The following is an 18,832-nucleotide window of genomic DNA, read 5'->3' as shown; positions in this document are numbered from 1 at the left end:
GGCTCTGCCCACCTACAAGCCACTGGCTGCCACCTCTCTTGTCTGCAGATCTTCTTGTGGAGCCTGCGTGCCAGCGAGCTAACGGGCATGGCCTTCATTGACACCCAGCTGTACATCCACCAGATGATCAGCGTCAAGAATTTCATCCTGGCCGCAGACGTCATGAAGAGCATCTCACTGCTGCGCTACCAGGAGGACAGCAAGACGCTGAGCCTTGTTTCCCGGGTACCCATGGGGCCGTGGGGCCGGCACCCAGTGCTAGGTGGTCCCTGTCCCCAGGCAGACCCTGATGTGACACCCCCTTCTGTCCCCAGGATGCCAAGCCCCTGGAAGTGTACAGCGTGGACTTCATGGTGGATAATGCCCAGCTGGGCTTTCTGGGTGAGTGCAGGGCGTGGGGGCCAGGGTTCCTGGGACTTTGGAGGTGGCCAGGGCTGACTCTGGGCTCTTTTCCCAGTATCTGACCGTGACCGCAACCTTATGGTATACATGTACCTGCCAGAAGGTGAGTACTCCCTGACCCCTGGGCTAGGCAGTGGGTGGAGGTGGGGTGGGCCATGACCTGAGGTCCCTCTGGCTCAGCCAAGGAGAGCTTTGGCGGCATGCGTCTGCTGCGTCGGGCAGACTTCCACGTGGGTGCCCACGTGAACACCTTCTGGAGGACCCCCTGCCGGGGTGCTGCTGAGGGGCCCAGTAAGAAATCGGTCGTGTGGGAAAACAAACACATCACGTGGTTTGGTGAGTGCCTTGTGGGGCGGGGCATGGGGTGGGGCAGGTGGTGCTGGGATCACCTGGCTCACACTGTCCCCCCCACAGCCACACTGGACGGTGGCATCGGGCTCCTGCTGCCCATGCAGGAGAAGACCTACCGGCGGCTGCTGATGCTGCAGAACGCACTGACCACCATGCTTCCCCACCACGCCGGCCTCAATCCCCGCGCCTTCCGGTGAGTATGCCCCCTCCACCCTCCCTCCACCTCCCACCAGGTTTGTCTCAACTCCCCACTGCCTGACACCTCCCAGGATGCTGCACGTGGACCGGCGCACCCTGCAGAACGCAGTGCGGAACATCCTGGACGGAGAGCTGCTTAACCGCTACCTGTACCTGAGCACCATGGAGCGCAGCGAGCTGGCCAAGAAGATTGGCACCACGCCAGACATTGTGAGCGACCCCCCACCTCCCTGCCCCACCCCGCCCCACCCCATCTCACCCCATCCCTCACCTGCCTCTCTCCCCACAGATCCTGGATGACTTGTTAGAGACGGACCGAGTCACTGCCCATTTTTAGACCCCTGGATACAGCCATTGCCCCAACCCCTTTTTGTACAAAACACAGGAAAAAGATTTGTTTGGTTTGAGAAATATGTGTGGTCATTGCAGGGCCTCCTGGCCCTACCACTGGTCAGAGTCCCCAGGCATCCCCCCCACTCCAGGTGACAGTTGCTCCAGTGTCCCAGGTCTTGGGGTGTCCACATCTCCAGTCCTGCCTTGGGGACCTAGGTCTCCAGGTATTCGTATAGTCCCTCAGTCCTGGGCATGAGGTCCAGGTGCACCAGCACTCGAACCAGGAGGGCAGTAAGCCGCATGGACAGGGTCTCCAGCCTGGGGTGAAGGGGTGGAGGGGTTGCAAATCAATGGGGAGCAGGCCCTGGCCTCCCACATGCCTGCTGGGCCCCAACTATCCACTCACCTCAGGGCCACTTCAAATTTGAACGTCTCCCAGACAACCCTGACGCGACGCAGGAGGCTGGTGCCATAGACACTCGGGTGCGCTGAGCCTGCCAGGCGGCTCCAGCCCCTGACAGCACTGCCAGAGACATGATCAGCCCAGCCCCATCCCACACCCACACCCACCTCCACCTGGGCTCCCCACCAGCACCCACCTCTTTGCCATGAGGAAGTAGCGGTCTACTGGGGCGCCAAGGGCGGTATTGATGGCTCGGACAGTGTTGATGTTACGCAGCACAAGCAACATGGGCCGAGGCAGGGCCTTAAGCACAGCCATGATGTCCTCAAAGTGTTCCCGTGCCATGGCCTGCATATAGGCTGCCTCCTCTCGGCTCAGCAGGTGTGAGCGCCACAGCTGCCCCAGGCGCACAGGCCTCTGCATGAGCACCTCCGAGAACAGGAAGTAGTCTGTGGGGGCGGGGCTGAGCCAGGCTGCGCACCTGCACACCCACGCGCACATGCCCCAGCCTCACCTTGCACCCCAAGTGTTGCTGCGTGCGTCTTCATTGAAATGTCGTCTCTCAGGATGATGGCCCGCCACAGTTGGCACAGGGCTGCGCGGTCCCTGTGGGGCCCAGAGTGAGCCGAACCACAGGCAGGAAAGGCCAGGCCCAGGCCCCCCCCCCCCCCCCCCCCCGCTTACTTCTCATCCAGGAACTGGTAGAGCCCATGGTCCAGCAACACCAGCTCTGCTTTCCCGTCCGGGCCTTTCCGCACCAGAACTAGGACAGGGCACACTGGCTCATGCTCACCCACTCCAGCCCCAGCTCTTCCTCCACCCCCTGGGGGCTCTTCCTACCATTGCCAGGGTGGGGGTCGGAGTGGATGAAGCCAGTGTAGAAGATCTGCTCAGCAAAAGCCTTGATAAGCTTCTCTGCTATCTGGGGCAAGAACAGGGCCATGCCACTGTCACACAGCACATGGCACTCCCCCCACATCCCCACTGTGCACATAATGTACCCCCTCCCTCATGCCACACCCTGTGCACACGGCACTCACGTCCTGCACAGCTAGGCCCATGGACTTGATGGCCTCCACGTCATTGACCTTGCAGCCCTCACAGAACTCGGCTGTCAGCACGCGCTGGGGGGAAGAGGGAGACTACGTTCAGCAGGGCTGGGCCTCCTCCTGCCCTCCCACCCAGGAGGGGGCCCAGCCCACCTTGCTGGACGTATCCCAGTGTACACGGGGGACCACAACATAGTGGAAGTGCTGCAGGTCCCGTGCACAGCGCTCAGCGTTCCGGCCCTCGTTTTCAAAGTCTAGCTCCTGGGCCAGGATCCCCTTCAGGTCCTGGGGGCCACACAGGCAGTCAAGGGTCGGGGCAGCGCAGCCCAGCACATACAGGGTGCCACTCCTGCCTGTGGGTGGCGGTTACCTGGAGGACCCAGCTGAAGCCAAAGCTGGGGTGCATGAACTCTACCAGCCTGAGCAGGAGCTCCAGGGTGTGGATGTCCCCATCAAAACGGTCCCGCAGGTCAATGTACTGCACCTGCATAGGGCAAGGGCATGGGGAGCACCGGGCTGCTGCTGCCGCCACCCAAGCCCACTGCCACGCAAGGGGGACCCCTCATACCTTCACAGCCACAGCGGTGCCATCGTGCAGCCGGGCACGGTGTACCTGGGCCAGGCTGGCGGCTGCAATTGGCTGGTAGTCAAACTCCTGGAAGAGCTCATGGGGTGGGGCTTGGAAGTCCTCAAGGAACAACTCGTCCACCTTCCAGAAAGGATTCTTAGAGCATGTTGAGGCCACCACTGAGCCCCACCTCCCAACTTCTTCACTTCTGGGGCAGAGCTCACCTCTCGGATGCCACGTGTTAGGGCCCTGTCTTCCAGCACACGCAGTGTCCTGATGTACTCAGGGGGCAACAGGTGGTTGAAGGAGCACAGTCCCTGGCCCAGCTTCACGTAGAGGCCCCCGTTATTGATGGCCCCGGCTACCAGGGCATCGGCTGCCCGTTGATGACACGCAGACATCACCTCCAAGTACCCCGGGCTGTTCTGACCACAGGCATGGAGGGAGGGGATGGGGGCAGGCGGGCACCTCCTCAGTCCACCCAACACCCACCTCCAGAACCTCTACGTCCCACAGTACAGATGGGCCCAGCTATAACGGAGGACACACAGACAGACCTCTTCTACCCCTCGCAGGATGATGTTTGTGCACCACCAGTAGTCCATGGAGATCTGCAGCCCGACCCTCAGAGACCTGTCAACAAAGGCTACCTCAGCCCCAGCAGGCACTCAGTTTCAGGCCCTACCCTGCCAGCCCCTCAATGCACCAGGGGCAGAGGATGCTCGGCCCAGCCTCCCTCTCTCAGAACAGTGTCAATCTCAGCTCCTGGTCTGCAGAACAGGCCACCTGCATCCATGCCACCCCTCAGCCCCTGAACACCGCCAACTGGTGCCCTGGACCCACGGGAGGAGTGAGAGCTGGGGTGGGGGCCTTGGGCCTTAACCAGATGCAGTCTTTTCAGTCTTTTATAGCACACTAGTTATAGAAGAAAATCCACTCAGGACCAGGCACACTTGTGATGGCTGGCCAGCCAGCAGCTGTTGCCATCTCCCATGTGCATGCACCCTCGCTCCAGGCCCTCACACTCCTAGCCCTGCTTCCTCTACACTGTAGACAGGAGCCCCCAGGGAGTCAATTCCCAGATGGGGATCCCCAGTGCTCTCCTGCCAAGAGGACATCCCAGAGAAATGAGGCCCAGGCCCCTTCTGGTGTCAACAGGGGTCCTCACACACTCCCCACGCCCAAGGCTTTGGACAGGCGGCCCTGGGTATGTAGAGAAAAGGGTCCAGGACTGGAATCCAGGCCTGCAGCACTCAGACCTTCACAGAAGGGACATGAGACTCCTGCCCTTCAAGGTAGGAGCCCTAGGAGGACCCAGGGCCAGCCGTCCAGGCCAAGCCTCTCCGCTTTGTCCTGCTCCTGGCCACCGACACCACTGATGACATAGGACCAAACTGATGGCAGGGTGAGTGAGAGAGGATTTCTCAGCTCCCTGGAGACATGGGGGCAGGGCCCTTCCTAAATAGCTCAGTGCAAAACCAGGGCAAGGTCTGCATGGGTGGGTGACATTCAAGGTGACAACTGAGTCCCCAAATTAAGGAAAAGAGAAGCCAGGTGTCTCCCAGCTGGAGAAAGGAGTTACAAATACACAAGTATGAGCTACGTTGACGCTAGGAGGTGTCTGTGTGAACACAAAGGCTAGACATCTGTGACTGAATACGGAACACACAACTCTAGTCCACAGAAGGCCTGGGGCATGCCGCCTAGAACAGCAAGCACAGCGGTATGCTGGTCACGGCTCTGAGACCTATGAACTTTCTCCATCCCAAGGAACAGTGGTCAATGCCAGGGCTGCGAAAAGACAAGATGAGCCTGGACTGTCCTGTGCAGCAGGAACAAATGCTCAAAAATGAAGACATCAAAAGAATCTGGGCCCGGCCAGGCGTGGCTCAGTGGTTAAGCATCGACCTAGGATCCAGGCGATCAGGGTTCGATTCCCGGTCAGGGCACATGCCCGGGTTGCGGGCTCGATCAATGACTCATCATTGATATTTCTATCTCTCTCTCTCTCCCTCTCCTTTCCTCTCTGAAATCAATAAAGATATATTTAAAAAAAAAAAAAAAAAAAGAATTTGGGCCCGGCTGGGCGTGGCTCAGCGGTTGAGCATCGACCTAGGATCCAGATTGAGGTTTGATTCCTGGTCAGGGCACATGCCTGGGCTGTGGGCTCGATCCCCATTGACTCATCATTGATGTTTCTGTCTGTCTCTCCCTCTCCTTTCCTCTTTCTGAAATCAATAAAGATATATTAAAAAAAAAAAATTGGAGATGTTAATGGAAAAACCTCAGTTCTCTGTAAAGCATTCCCACTTTATGTTTGAAAATTTTAAAAATAAAATGTTGGCCCGGCCGGGTGTGTCTCAGCGGTTGAGCATCCACCCAGGATCCAGGCGATCAGGTTTTTTGTTTTTTTTTAGATATATCTTTATTGATTTCAGAGAGAGGAAAGGAGAGGGCGAGAGAGAGCTAGAAACATCAATGATGAGAGAGTCATTGATTGAGCCCACAACCCGGGCATGTGCCCTGACCGGGAATCGAACCCTGATCGCCTGGATCCTAGGTCGATGCTTAACCGCTGAGCCACGCCCGGCCTGGCCAGGCGATCAGGTTTTGATTCCGTCAGGGCACATGCCCGGGTTGCGGGCTTGATCCCCAGTCGGGGGCGTGCTGGAGGCAGCTGATGAATGAGTCTCTCATCATTGCTGTTTCTTTCTATCTCTCTCCCTCTCCTTTCCTCTCTCTGAAATCAATAAAGATATATTTTAAATAAATAAATAAAATGTTGGAGATTTTAAAAAGAGTCACAAAGCTAAGCTGAAGGGGCTCCCACTAGCCACCCTGGAATGGTCTCAGAAACAAAGTATCAGTGATACTAACAGAGCATGAGTACAGGCCGATGTGAGTAACTGAGTAAGTAAACCGGGGAGGAAACATCCTTCCAGTTGAATGCCAACCAATGAACATGGAAGGAAGGAACGAACAGAAAAACTACCACGTGAAACCACAACACTGAGAATAAACTCACCCCAGAAGTGGGCAGAGGAATGGGAACAGGCATTGGTAGGTTCCAAGTACACGGGAGTCACATGGGGACACTGCTATTCCTGTCCAAATGTACCACCCGAATGTAACCAAGAGCAAACATCAGGCAAACCCACCTGTCTACAAGAGGGGTCAGCAAAATTTTTGATTACAGGGTTACACAGTATTTGGCTTTCCAGGCCATCCAGTTCCCACACTGCATTACAGTGAGAGCAGCCACAGGTAGGGGTGGGCTGTGACCATGTTTCCAAGAAGCTTTAGTTACAAGATGGGCAGCAGCCTCGTTTGGCCAGTTTTCTGACTCCTGTTGTACATTACTGGCCCATAAATAGCCTCTAGATCTGTCCAGGTCCCTGTGTCTAAAGAACTAACTACTGAAGAGGTCTGGCCTTTGCCCCAAATCCTTACAGCCATGAAATTTCTTGAGAGACAGCAGCATCTGACTCATGGTGGCCCAGTTTATAATAAGGAACTAGATGAAAGACCCACCCTATATGATTAGAGTTTTGGGACTTTGAGCCAAATGGTATCAGCCAAGCAGGGAGGGGCTTGGTGTCAGATTAGTACTGAGGCTAATGATGGGCTCAATCATGCACTGAAACTCCAGCAGGGTCTCTGGACACTGATGCCCGGGGGGTAATCCATGTGGATGACACCAGGTGGTAATGGGTCTGAGGGCGCAGAGCTCCAGTCTGAGACCGTCCCAGGCCTGATCCAGTGCGTCCCTCTCTTTAGCTGGTCCTGGTCTGTACCCTTTTCTTTCTTTTTAAAAAATATATTAAAAATATGTATATTTCAGGGAGAGGAAGGGAGAGGGAGAGAGAGAGAGAGAGAAACATCAGTGATGAGAGTCACTGATTGGCTGCCTCCTGCACGCCCCCCCAATGGAGATCTAGCCTGCAACCAGGGCATGTGCCCTGACCAGGAACTGAAATGCGATCTCCTGGGTCACAGGCCAGTGCTCAACCACTGAGCCATGCTGGCCATGCTTTGTACCCTTTTTTGTAACAACACCACAATCTTCAGCACAGTACTTTCCTGAGTTCTGGGAGTTGCCCTGGGAACTGCCAAAACTGAGGAGGCTGTGGGGACACCCCAGTGGCAACCCCAGAACTAGCAGCTGGTGTCAAGAGTCCTGAGCAGATGTGAGGGTCTGGGGAACTGTGCCCTGACCTTGAGTTTAGCCATATGAGCCAAGGAGACACTGGGGACTGCTCCAGACTGGAGGACCTGAGATACGGACTCTGGACCGATCCTGTGCTGAAAGGGTTGTGACGGGCGGGTGGTGACAGGACAGGTCTGAGGGTCATGCTGTATTAGATTCCTGATTGTGTTTAGGGAGAAGAAAGTCTTTGTTTAGGAAACACACTCAAGCTTTCAGGGATGATGGAGCATGTTGACAACTTGCTTGCAAAGTTTCCAGCAAGAAGTTCTTTAGTATTATTCTTGCAACCTTTCTGGACATTTAAAATTGTGACAAAAAAGGGGAGGGAGCCCAGAGACTGTAAAATGTAGGTCCTGAAGCAAGCCTCCCTCTACTCCAGTCTTTGTGCATTGGGCACATGTGACACGTTCTGACCTTGGCCATCCTGCAACAGAACAAGCACCCGACCTCTCATGGTCAGACTTACCCCTACCCATGTTCCCTCCCTGGGTTCCTGCACCCATGCTGCCCCTTATCCAGGACCTGCTGTGTGTTCTCAGTCTCCAGAAGTCCTGTGGTCACCCTGCACCCAGCCAGGGACATTCCATTAGGCCTGACTATCCTGGCAACTGTTAAGGTTTAGAGCTGACAAGAAGGCATAGACTTGGGGAGGGGGGCTCCCCTCCTTCCAATCCCAGCTCAGCCTCTGAAACTGTGGTGGAAAATGTGTTCTCAGGAGCACAGCAGAGAGGCAGGCACACAAACCTGCTGCTGGGGTGTCCGACACATGAGGCAGGTGAGACACAGGGACAGTCCCACAGACACGGGAGAGTCACAGAAGAAAAGGCAGACCTGGCTCCACACTCTGCCATCCACCTTGAGGCTTGCACAACACAGAGGCCAACACCCAGAACTAGCCCATAAGGGCAACTGGGAGCTCCAGTCGCCCAGGGAGCAGTAACCAGCTTGTCTCGTCCTGGAGACAGGGAGTAGGTGGGTGGACAGCCATCTGGCACCTCTGGCCTAGTGTAAATCTCAATGAAGCTTCTGGCTAAATGCCTGAAGGCCACGGTGGCCTCTACCTTCCTTCCCTGGAGAAATTGGCCCAGGCCATGGAGGCAGCAGGTGCTCACAGCCAGAGGATTACAGCACCCCATCCCCAGCAGTACCCCTAACCAGGGTCTTATGAGGTCTTTCTGCAGGCAATCTTGTGCACAGTGGGTTTGGGTAAAGTGAGGGTTCACTCAGTGCCAAGAGCTGGAACTTAGGACCTTGAGGCTGTAGGAATTCCTGGATCTGACCAAGAGCAGGAGTGCTGACCCACGGTGCTCCACCCAGAGATCAGCCCTGCCTCCAACATCCTGACCAGGAGACAGGGTCAAAGAGGCTGATGAGCAGACAGCACCATGTCCACTCCAGTGCATGGGGGCAGGTGAGAGAGCAGCCCTCCCTCAGAGCCCCAGACCCCTCTGAGTGCCAATTCTCCTGGGCCAGAAGGGAGGTGAGGAGGAGGGTGGGAGGCACTAGTCCTCTCCCCAGCCCCCACCAGTCAAGGGAGATCTGGAGGGTCTGTGGAGGTGTGTCCAGTGTGTACTAGGCCCATGGGGGCAGGGATGTGCAAGGGATAACGCAGCACCACGCCACCCAGCCTTCCTACCTGCCGAAGCGCCCGACACCGTCCACCATGAGGCGCATCCTCCTCTTCTCCTGCGGCTCCGCTGTGAAGTAGTGGATGCCAAGGAGCAGGGGCAGCCCCACTGCTGTGGAGGAGAGCACCTTCTTCCACAGGGGCTGGGGTCTCAAGGACCTGGAGAGACAAAGATGTATAACTGGCTACTTCCTGCCCACGCCCCACCCCCCTACCTGGCCTGGGCTCTGCAGGTGACGTTGGTGTCAGATGACTATGTGGTCAACAGAATGCTCTCTGACCACAGTGTCCAAGTCATCTCGCCTGAGCTCCACAGGCACCCAGGATGCCAGAATCCAAGGGGCCAGTGGATGGAGAAAGTGGCTCGTTGACTACATGGAAAGCCACTCATGGGACCAGGGCCACCTACCCTGTAGTTACCCCCACCATGCACCTCGCTGATGGCCCAACTGGACTGCAAGCATCAGGATGGCAAGACGTGTAAGTAACATACAGCGAGAACGATAAGAGGTCAAGACAACGCAGTGGGAGCCCCAGCACCTACTCTAAGCTACTGTTCTACCAGGCCTAAGTCTCACCTGCAACCCCTGCCCACCTCAATCTGCCCATCCTGCCCACTGGCTCTGGTCTTGGACCCTCGTGCCCCGGCGTTTTTTTTTTTGGCCCCGATACAGCAATCCCTCCTGCGTCCACTGTCTGAGCCTCAGCTCTGACTGTCTTCTGCTCACGATGCTGCTGCAGGGTCCTACCCATGAAATCCCAGTCCCAGATCAGCCCACCACACCAGGAGCAAACACATCCCGTCTTGGGGGAGGAAGGGTACAGAGAAGGTCCAGCCTTGGGCCCACAAGGGTTCATCCATCCCTGCTGGGTGAGAGGCTGCAGAGAACTCACCACTGAGCAGGCGGGACCCTAAGGCTTCTCCTGAGGAAGGTGGTAGGGATGGGCCAGCTCTGCGGCCTGCTTGGCAGCACAGCGCGGTGTAAGTGGCAAAGTGGTAACTGCAAAGGGAGCAACAGCACAGGGTCAGATGAGGTGGCCACATGCCCTCACCCTGTCTGGCACTATTGGGGCCCTGAGGCCTATCATTTAGTCTTCCCTGCTGCTGAGACCACTGGCCCACAGTCCAAGGAAGGCATTCTGGTTTCCAAAGGAAGTGTCAAGAATGCTTAACCACACAATCAGAAAGACAGGACCAGGCCTTGCATAGGTGGTTGTTCTGAAAGTAGATGAAGGCGCCAGGAACTCGTTACGCCGACCCCAGAGGCAGAGTGGAGACCCCAGACAGCGGGACACACAAAGAAGCTAAGTTTCTGGGAGGAGGCTCTCTGCTCACTGGCAACCTTAGTCTCCCAATCTTACTTGAATTACGGGTCTTACAAGTTCCTCAACCACAAATTTCCCAACTGCAAATTCTCAGTTTCTAGGGGGAAAAAACATTGTGTATAGTAAATCATAGTCCACAGCCCAGATGTTAAGATTATCATTGTGAACTCTGGGCAAGATACAGAGCTGACTTTCCAATCATTTTCTGGCCAAAGCATGCAGCCCTGAAGACAATTTCAAGGACAGCAAAGCAAAGCAAAGTCAAAGAAAAATGTCCATGACCTACTGTCCCAAGAAGAGGATGGTGCTGACAAAACCTTTGCTCAGCAAGGCCACACACAGTGAGGGCCAGAGTGGACAGGCGTTCTGTGCACCCTCCTGCTCCTCTGGCCTGCACACCTGACTCTGCCATGCTGGGCCACACAGAAGAGCAGGCCCAGAGAACATATCTGTGTGCACACACGGTTCTCAAAACATCAGTGAGTGCCTGCAGGATGGCTGGGTCCAGACTGGGATCCCAATTACCTCCCACTGGACATCAGATGGGGGTTTGTGACAAGCAGATGTGCCAGGATGGTCAGCCCTGCCTGCTCACACCATACCTGCCCCCTAATACAATTCTGCCCATGCCCTGCCAGACCCACCCTGTGTCCCTCACCTGACTGCATACTTTCTACTGCTCAAACCTACCCACCCACCAGACACTGGCAGGAAGACGAGCCTGACAGTGGGCCCTGTGTTCGACCAGGGACCACAGAAAGACGCACACGGGGCCATGGGGACAGCACTGGGTGCAAGAGAGGGAGGAATCCTGTGGCCTAGCTGTCCAGAAGGATCCATGTGGACACTGTGGAGGGTTTTCTAGGCCAAGGATACAGCATCAGTGAGGGCCTGAAACCAGGAGAGTACAAGGCATTTCTAAGGAGACAGGCCTGGAAAACAAGTGTGCCCAGAGGTGAAGAGGGGGCTGCCCAAAAAGAGAAGGGCTGAGGCAAAGTGAGCTGGAGATAGGCAGGCGGCCCAAGGCCCTCACCGAGGTTTTCCCAAGGGAGGGGGTGCTGTACTGGAGACATCAGCTTTGGAGCAGGCAGGGAGAGATGTGCAGTCACAAGGGCTTGGAGCCCAAGCAGTGGCTGGGGAGGGGTTGCTGGGTGAAGGAGATCCCGGGCAAGTGTGAGGAGCCGGGGAGTGCCGCCACAGCAAGACCACAACACACAAGCAACAACTGACAACAGCCACCAGCTGCCAGCCGCTGGGCTTAGCACTCATTATCAGTGACCCTGAGAAAACCCCAACAAGCAGAACTGAGGGGGGAAACCTTTTCTCAACAGTAACCTGGCCTCTTCAGAAAGTCATCAGGATCCATAAGTTGGGTACTGGTGCTAGGCACAGCCATTTATTGAGTCTCTCTACTTCTGTAAATATTCGCAGTTTTTTATAACAAGACATTAAATAAAAGGTTACAAGAAAAAAGTGGGAGAACTGTTGTAGGTGAGGAGGCTAGACAGACGAAACACCAAGTGCAAAGCAGGAACCCCAACCTTGACCTGGAAGAAGCACCTCCTGAGACGATCTGAACACAGACAGTGGACACTGGGAATTGCAGGCTCTCCTCCCAGTCCTGTGCTCTCAATGGTGTGATTTTTACGAATTGAAGGTTTGCGGTAACCCAGCATTCAGCAAGTCTGTCAGCCCCATCTTTCCAACAGGCTTATGTGACGGCCAGCATTTTTTAGCAACAGTATGTTTTAATTAAGGTATGTATATTCTTTTTTTAGACATAATGTTCCTGCACACTCAATAGATTACAGTATAAACATAACTTTTATATGCACCAAGAAACAAAAAATCCAAGAGACTTGCCCAACCAGGCGTGGTCCAGTGGTTGAGCATCCACCTATGATCCAGGAAATCTAGGTTCAATTCCCGGTCAGGGCACATGCCCGGGTTGCGGGCTCAATCCCCAGTGGGGGGCTTTCGGGAGGCAGCCCATCAATGATTCTCTCTCATCATGATGTTTCTATCTCTCTCTCTCCCTCTCCCTCCCTCTCTGAAATCAATAAAGATACCTTAAAAAATTTTTTTTTAAAGTCCACGAGACTAATATTATTGCAGTGGTCTGGAACCAAAGCAGCAGTGTCTCCAAGGTCTGCCTGTGCTGTTCATATGTGGGCCATGATAAAGTCACCGGGGTTATAAAAGAGAATGTCCTTGATCAGGGGGTGCACAGTGAAGGTCTAGAGGGTATGTGTCAAAATGTCTGTGACTTACTATCAAATGGTTCAATGACAACAAAACATATGTTTTCAAATAGAAACAACCAGGACAAGACATTAGCAGTAGGCAGACCTAGGTGGTGGGCATGTCAGCTGGTACCTATATGTAAATGTTTTCATGATCAAAGGTGTGAAGCATCTGCCATTATACTCCATGTCCCAGCTGGGAAGGTAGCATTTCGGAGCTGGGGCAAGGGTCCTCACTTGGACAGACTCTGAGCCAGGACATTGGGCACTGTCTGCAGACACTCCTAGTTGTCACAACTTGGGGGAACGGGTGCTCCTGGCCTTGAGCAGGTAGAGGCCAGGGCTGAGGACAGCCACCGAAGGCTGAGCAACGGGGGCCAGACTCTGGACCCAGAACTCAGGGGCTGGAAATGGAATCCAGGTACTGGCACTTACTAACCATGCAGCATGGGTCAATTACTTCCCTCTGTGTGCCTCAGTTTCCCTGTCTATGAAGTGGGTACGACCACACTGTTAAAGTGCAGATCAAGTGAACCCACACTTGCAAAGCTTGGAGCACACAGCAGGCAGATGTGCGTGCTGAGCTCACCTGGGGTCAGGGAGACGCTAGTCTCTCCTAGGCTTCCTCCTCACTGTGCCAAGCCACCGGGCTGTCCCCAATACCCTCACCTCCTCTCAACAACCCTATGCAACCTACCTGACATAAAGCAGTACACACTTGCTGGGCTGAACTGAAGCAGTTTCCACGGCTTCTTCAAAAGGAAAAGAAGAGTTTGTTTTGCCCAGAAGAGAAAAGAGACTATTACCAATATATGAAAAGTTTGGTGAGACCAGAGTGGAAGGGCAACAAAGTGGGGTCTGTTGCAAGCCCCATGGTGTTCACTATGGCAGACAAAAAAAGCAAATTACCAAAGCCAACCAACTATGATTATTCTGAGATGTCAACGTTCAGAGCAAAGATCTACGGGTTATCCAAGCAACGTGCCAACAGTCTGGAGGCGCAGAACCAAGGGCCCCCAGTTCAGAGAATGTGTGTGTACCACCCTGGAGCCCTGGCACAGCTATCCCAAGACCATGGCTGAACCCAGCATCACTTGAACCCCCTCGATGCCCCTGTGAAGGCTGAGCACATGTGCCGCACACACTCTAGGCACATCTGACTTAGCCAGCAGAAGATCGCAGGGAAGGAGAGCTCCTGAGGGCTCACCTTCAAGTCCCTCATCCTGGAGAAGCCCAGCCCACTAGGGGGGTGCAGAGTGAGTACTCATCCCCAGAGAAATGTGCATAGCTCCCGCCAGGCACACACTGGTCGTGGCCACTTAGATTTTCTGTTGACCCCAGTAAGATGGCACAGAGTATGCAGATGGCACATGACTCACAGAGGCCTTGTGCTGACGGGGTGTCATGAGTGGGGCAGAGTCCACGAGTGCCAAGCTCCGGGATGGAGGAACAGGTCTGGTCTGTAGCCTCGATCCATCACCCAGTGCAGGGGTAACTCCCCTCCTGACACCATCTCTGAATGGGGTAACAGTGTCCACCTTGCAAGGCTGGAAAGGTGAGAGATGGTGGAAATAAAGCTTATCACTCAGGCCTGGCACTTAACAGGCGCTCAACAAAAGGAGGGCGTATGCTGCAGCAGCTCCTTGCTGAGCCAGCAGCAGGATGACACCCATCCTGGTCCCACAATGGCCCGCTCTGAAATCCTCCAGTGCAAAGAGGTACTGACAGCCAGAGGGGAGCACACCGTCCCCAAGTCATTAATATGTAAGGCTTTGGAGAGAAAATGTCAAGTCACCTAACTCACCAATAAACTTAAACATCATTTTGATATTAAAACATACGATTCTTAATGTCACCCCAACAAATTCAATAAAAATTTTTTTAAAAGATTTTTTTTCTGTTCTAGCATAAGTTATCAATCAGTTGATAAGACCTGCATGATTGGCCCAGGCTGGGCAGCTCAATTGGTTAGAGCGTCATCCCAATACACCAAAGTTGCGAGTTCAATACCCAGTCAGGACACATACAAGAATTAACCAGTAAATGCATAACTAAATGGTACAACAAATATATGTTTCTCCCTCTCTCTTCCTCCCTCCCTCCCCTTCCTTGCTCTAAATATTAATTAAAAACTTTTTTAAAAAAAGTACAGGATTGCCCTAGCAGGTTAGGCTCAGTGGTTAGAGTGTCAGGCCTCGGGCTGAAGGGTCCCGGGTTCGATTGCAACCAAGGGCATGTACTTCAGTTGTGGGATCGATCCCCAGCCCTGGTTGGGGCAAGTGTAGGAGGCAACTAATCAGTCTCTCTCACATTGATGTTTCTCTTTCTCTCTCCCTTTCACTCTCTCTGAAAAGCAATGGAAAAAATATCCTCGGGTGAAGATTAAAAAAAAAAAAGTACAGGATTGTTTGAATAACAATACTATTATGAATTGGATTTTATTTAAAGTAAATTTTAAAAATATAAAACACACGGCCCTGGCCTGTGTGCTCAGTGGTTAGAGCATCAGCTTGCACACTGAAGGGTCGAGGGTTCAATTCATGGTCAAGGGCACATACCTGGGTTACAGGTTTGATCCCCAGCCTGGGTTGGGATGTGTGCAGGAGGCAACCAATAGGTGTCTCTCTCACATCGATGTGGTTTATTTCTCTCTCTCCCCCCGGCCCTTCCACTCTTTCTAAAAAAATTGATGGAAAAAATACTCTCGAGTGAGAATTAACGAAACAAAAAAAAAAACCACCAAAAACCCATATTGTTCTTTTAGAGAAGAGCATGCTAACCGTGAGTCATTTTACAGCAAAGCATGAGGCCCTGGCTGCGACCCCAGCCTCCTGACGACTGTCCATTGCTGTCAGGGGCTCTGGTGAGGAAGCTGAGGATCAGAGTCTACAGCCTCTGAGCACATGACAACTCAGTGCCAAGTCTCCAGGAATCGCCATCTAGTAGGAGCTCTGGCTGCATCTCATCCTCCCAAACTCATTTCCTAGCACAGACTCCTCACTCACACTCCTGTGACAAAGATCTCTCTGGTAGACCCTGGGCAGCCCAGGCCTGTCCCCCAGGCTGCTGTCCTACCTAGAATACCCTTCGGTCCACCCTGATTCACCCCCCACCCCTGCACCTGGTCTATCCCTCTTCCACTGTCCTTATCACACAGGAGTAACTGTCAGCTTAGTCTCTGTGTCCCCAGCCGACTGAGCAGGGCCCATCTCTCAATCATGTCTGTACTTCTAGGACCTAGCACATGTTTTGCTAGATGAAGCGGAAACTCCATGAACACTTGTTGCACAACATCAGCAGTGATAAGCACAGAATGAGCCAGAACCCACATGGTGCAGTCGAGGACACTTGTTGAACAGTAGATGGAAGGCATGGTCCAGCAAGAGATGAGCAGCCCTGCAGCAGCCTGGCGTGAGACAGGACTCCAAGGATGAGGCTGTGTGCCCACAACTCCACTGCACCCACAGGCTCCAGTCAGTTAGGGGTGCTCAATGCTTCCCAAACTATCCTCATCACACAGGAGACATCCCCGAAGCCCAAAGAGGTGATGTGGCTATAAATTCGGGGAGAGCCTACAGCCAAACTTTCCAGGGTCCAGTCCAGGGCAGTTTCCAGCACATCACATATAACCTGAACCACACCCAAGGCCTGAGCACCAGAGGTGCCTGGACACAGATGCAGAGATGGCTGAGGGTTCCCAGGAAATCCTCCCATATGCCAGTGCCTTCTTGCCAAGATGATCGTACACTTGTCCCTGCACCTCTCCCACTCCCAAAGCCCTCCAGTGTGGACAAGATGAGATGGGCTTCCTGTCCCCAAGCCTGTTATGCTTCCTTAGAGCGTGTGCACAGTATGTCTGCAGAAACCCAGGGCTCATCGGAACTTGGCTAACAACGTGCAAAGCAGCAAAAAAGAGCTCTGAGTAGTAACACGCAAATCGATATTACAAAGCTCATAAATGTTGTGTACTTTTTTTTTTCTTTTTTGGTTAGTTCTCATATGAGGATATTTTTCCCATTGCTTCTCAGAGAGAATGGAAGGGAGGGAGGGATGGAGGGAGAGAGGAGAGAGAGAAACATGGATGAGAGAGAGACACATCAACTGGTTGCCTCTGGCATGCACTCCAGCTAGGGGCAGGGAGCGCGCTAACCCACAACCGAAGTATGTGCCCTTGACTGTGAATCGAACCCACAACCCTTTGGTGTGCAAGGCAAAGCTCTAACCATCGAGCCACATCGGCCAGGGCATAAACCCCCAATGTGTATACTTTAACACAGAACAGTGAATGTGTACGGTCAATTATTTGGCACCAGCTAAGCCGTTTGTTTTCCTAACACCCCATGGATTAGACAGCTGATTAGAAGGAAAATGAGATGTCACTGCAGACAAGCCAGCCCACAGCAGTAAGAAGCCACCACCGAGTCTCATGATGATGCTGTAACAGAAACCTGCACAGACCTGACAAGAACCTGGGCAGTTCAATAACAGGGTCGACAGCCCTCACCCTTAGTGGGAGGGGAGACTGCACACAGACATGTCCTCAAGGTGAGCCTAGGAATCTGGGCCCAGGGCAGCGGCCCAGAGGACCATGGACACCTGTGACCCTCTCAGCCCATCAGGACTGAGAAACCTATGGGGTCCACTCTACTTAGTGGCTGTGAGTAGCTCCTAATTATGGGCTAAAACCTGTCCCTCCCTCCCTGGTCTGGAGCATTACCTGACCTGATGTATGAAGCAGCTTTATTTTTTAATTAATTTATTTTTTTAATCCTCACCTGAGGATATTTTTTCTATTGCTTTTCAGAGTGGAAGGGAGAGGGGGAGAGAGAGAGAGAAACATCAATGTGAGAGGGGGAGGCAATCGATTGGTTGCCTCCCCCACCATCCTCAACCAGGGCTGAGGATCAAGCCTGCAACCAAGGTACATGCCCTTGGCTGCAACTGAACCCGGGACCCTTCAGTCCAAGGGCAGATGCTCTAACCACTGAGCCAAATCAGCCAGGGCTGGAGAAGCTTTATAAGCTGTGAAGTGCTATACTCAAGGACAGGTCTCTCCACCTGACACCAGACTCTCAGACCGACACTGCTCCATGGCCTCAGCCGGTAAAACAACCTAAGGACTGGAGCTGCTCACTGCCAGCCACAGGTTCAGGGAGACTCATTTTACTGTGAATGTCTAAACCTACAAGGCTAGGTTTGAGAGAAAAATGCAAGCTCTACAGAAAACCAAAGCTTTAGGAGAGGATGGGGCTAGACCCTTGGGGAGGGAGTGGCAACAAAGGTGCTAACTGCAAAGATGCCTCAGATGGGGAGGCCACCGCCAAGCACCAGGGAACGCCAGCTGCCTCGGTCAGGGTCAACACGAGCAGGAGTGGGCAGGCAGCCCAGGGCCAGGCGAGCGCAGGAAGGATGCGAGGGCGGGAGGCGCGAGGGCCGGAGCCAGGGCAAGCGTCGGCTCAGGGCGGTCGCAGGTGGGTCAGGGACCAGGGGAAGGGTCCGCAGCGAGCAGGCGGAAGGGAGAGGCAGGGAGGGCTTCCAGCCTGGGCCGGCAGAGCCTGAGGGGACACACGGGAGAGGGACAAGGGTGTCCACAGCCCCGAAGCCAGGGCAGCGGGCCAGCAGCTGCCTTGGGAAAGGACGTCCCCCTGGGAAGGGTGGCGACGAGGGGTGAGGGCGGAGGCCTCTGAGCCTGTGAGGATGAGGGCTCTCGGGTGTGCGGGGACAATCCGCTCGGGGGCTTCTGAGTGGCACCCGGCATCTCCCAACAGGGTCTGGGGGCTTAAAGGGGAGTCCGGGTGGCAGGGTATTTGAGAGCTGTGAAGGACCCCTAAAGAGCGCTGAGGTCCGGGAGCGGAGGGGATCCCTGGGGGTTTGGGTCCCTGGCGGGCAGGGTCTCTGACAGCGCCCGGACGGAGCGGCTCTGGGGTGCGCAGGGAGTAGGGTCTCGGGGCCCTGAGGGTCCCGGACGGGCGGCTGACGGCGGCCGGGAAAGGGGACGCCGGCCGTGCGGGGGGACTCACCGGTCGCCACATGTTCCTCCCGCGCTCCGCTCCCGCTCGGCTCAGGCTCGCGTCGCCCCGCCCAGCAGTCTCTGCGGGAGGTGGTGCACTGCGCACGCGCGCCCC

The 18,832-nt window shown here is 54.5% G+C and overlaps 2 protein-coding genes across 5 annotated transcripts in view; one reads left to right on the top strand and one right to left on the bottom strand.

Annotated features, from left to right (window-relative positions):
* Window positions 1–1,365, top strand: part of CPSF1 (cleavage and polyadenylation specific factor 1) — an 11,218-nt gene extending 9,853 nt beyond the window's left edge. For 2 of the 3 annotated variants that reach the window (XM_081116299.1, XM_081116298.1), the window contains 7 exons: window positions 49–225; window positions 315–381; window positions 458–505; window positions 583–738; window positions 817–946; window positions 1,023–1,161; window positions 1,241–1,365. In XM_081116299.1, coding sequence (XP_080972425.1) covers window positions 49–225; window positions 315–381; window positions 458–505; window positions 583–738; window positions 817–946; window positions 1,023–1,161; window positions 1,241–1,288 — 765 coding nt within the window. In that variant the 3' untranslated portion in view covers window positions 1,289–1,365. Of the gene's footprint in view, window positions 1–48; window positions 226–314; window positions 382–457; window positions 506–582; window positions 947–1,022; window positions 1,162–1,240 lie in introns of all 3 variants that reach the window. The other variant, XM_081116297.1, reaches the window with a different exon arrangement.
* ADCK5 (aarF domain containing kinase 5) lies at window positions 1,258–18,832 on the bottom strand. 2 transcript variants are annotated; one of them, XM_081116301.1, is made up of 16 exons: window positions 18,728–18,791; window positions 14,087–14,254; window positions 10,033–10,139; window positions 9,148–9,297; window positions 3,862–3,937; window positions 3,529–3,729; window positions 3,305–3,445; window positions 3,107–3,220; window positions 2,890–3,021; window positions 2,728–2,811; window positions 2,528–2,609; window positions 2,372–2,450; window positions 2,202–2,293; window positions 1,884–2,136; window positions 1,691–1,807; window positions 1,258–1,602 (listed from the first exon to the last, which is right to left on the bottom strand). In XM_081116301.1, the coding sequence occupies exons 1-16, from the start codon at window positions 18,737–18,739 to the stop codon at window positions 1,497–1,499; spliced, it is 1,914 nt and encodes a 637-aa protein (XP_080972427.1). In that variant the 5' UTR covers window positions 18,740–18,791; the 3' UTR covers window positions 1,258–1,496. The 2 variants fall into 2 exon arrangements, with proteins under 2 accessions (XP_080972427.1, XP_080972428.1); XM_081116302.1 differs by lacking the exon at window positions 14,087–14,254 and having other exon boundaries at window positions 18,728–18,832.

Source organism: Miniopterus schreibersii (genome assembly GCF_964146895.1).
Source record: "Miniopterus schreibersii genome assembly, chromosome: 17".
Taxonomy (NCBI): domain Eukaryota; kingdom Metazoa; phylum Chordata; class Mammalia; order Chiroptera; family Miniopteridae; genus Miniopterus; species Miniopterus schreibersii.
This window is presented reverse-complemented; position numbering and strand designations above follow the sequence as displayed.

Bases quoted from the DNA above. Each gene is read 5' to 3' on its own strand.
- ADCK5 (XM_081116301.1), bottom strand. The intron at 2,812-2,889 runs GTGGGCTGGGCC...TCTTCCCCCCAG, and splicing joins ACTGGGATACGTCCAGCAAG to CGCGTGCTGACAGCCGAGTT. The intron at 2,451-2,527 runs GTAGGAAGAGCC...GCCCTGTCCTAG, and splicing joins CGACCCCCACCCTGGCAATG to TTCTGGTGCGGAAAGGCCCG.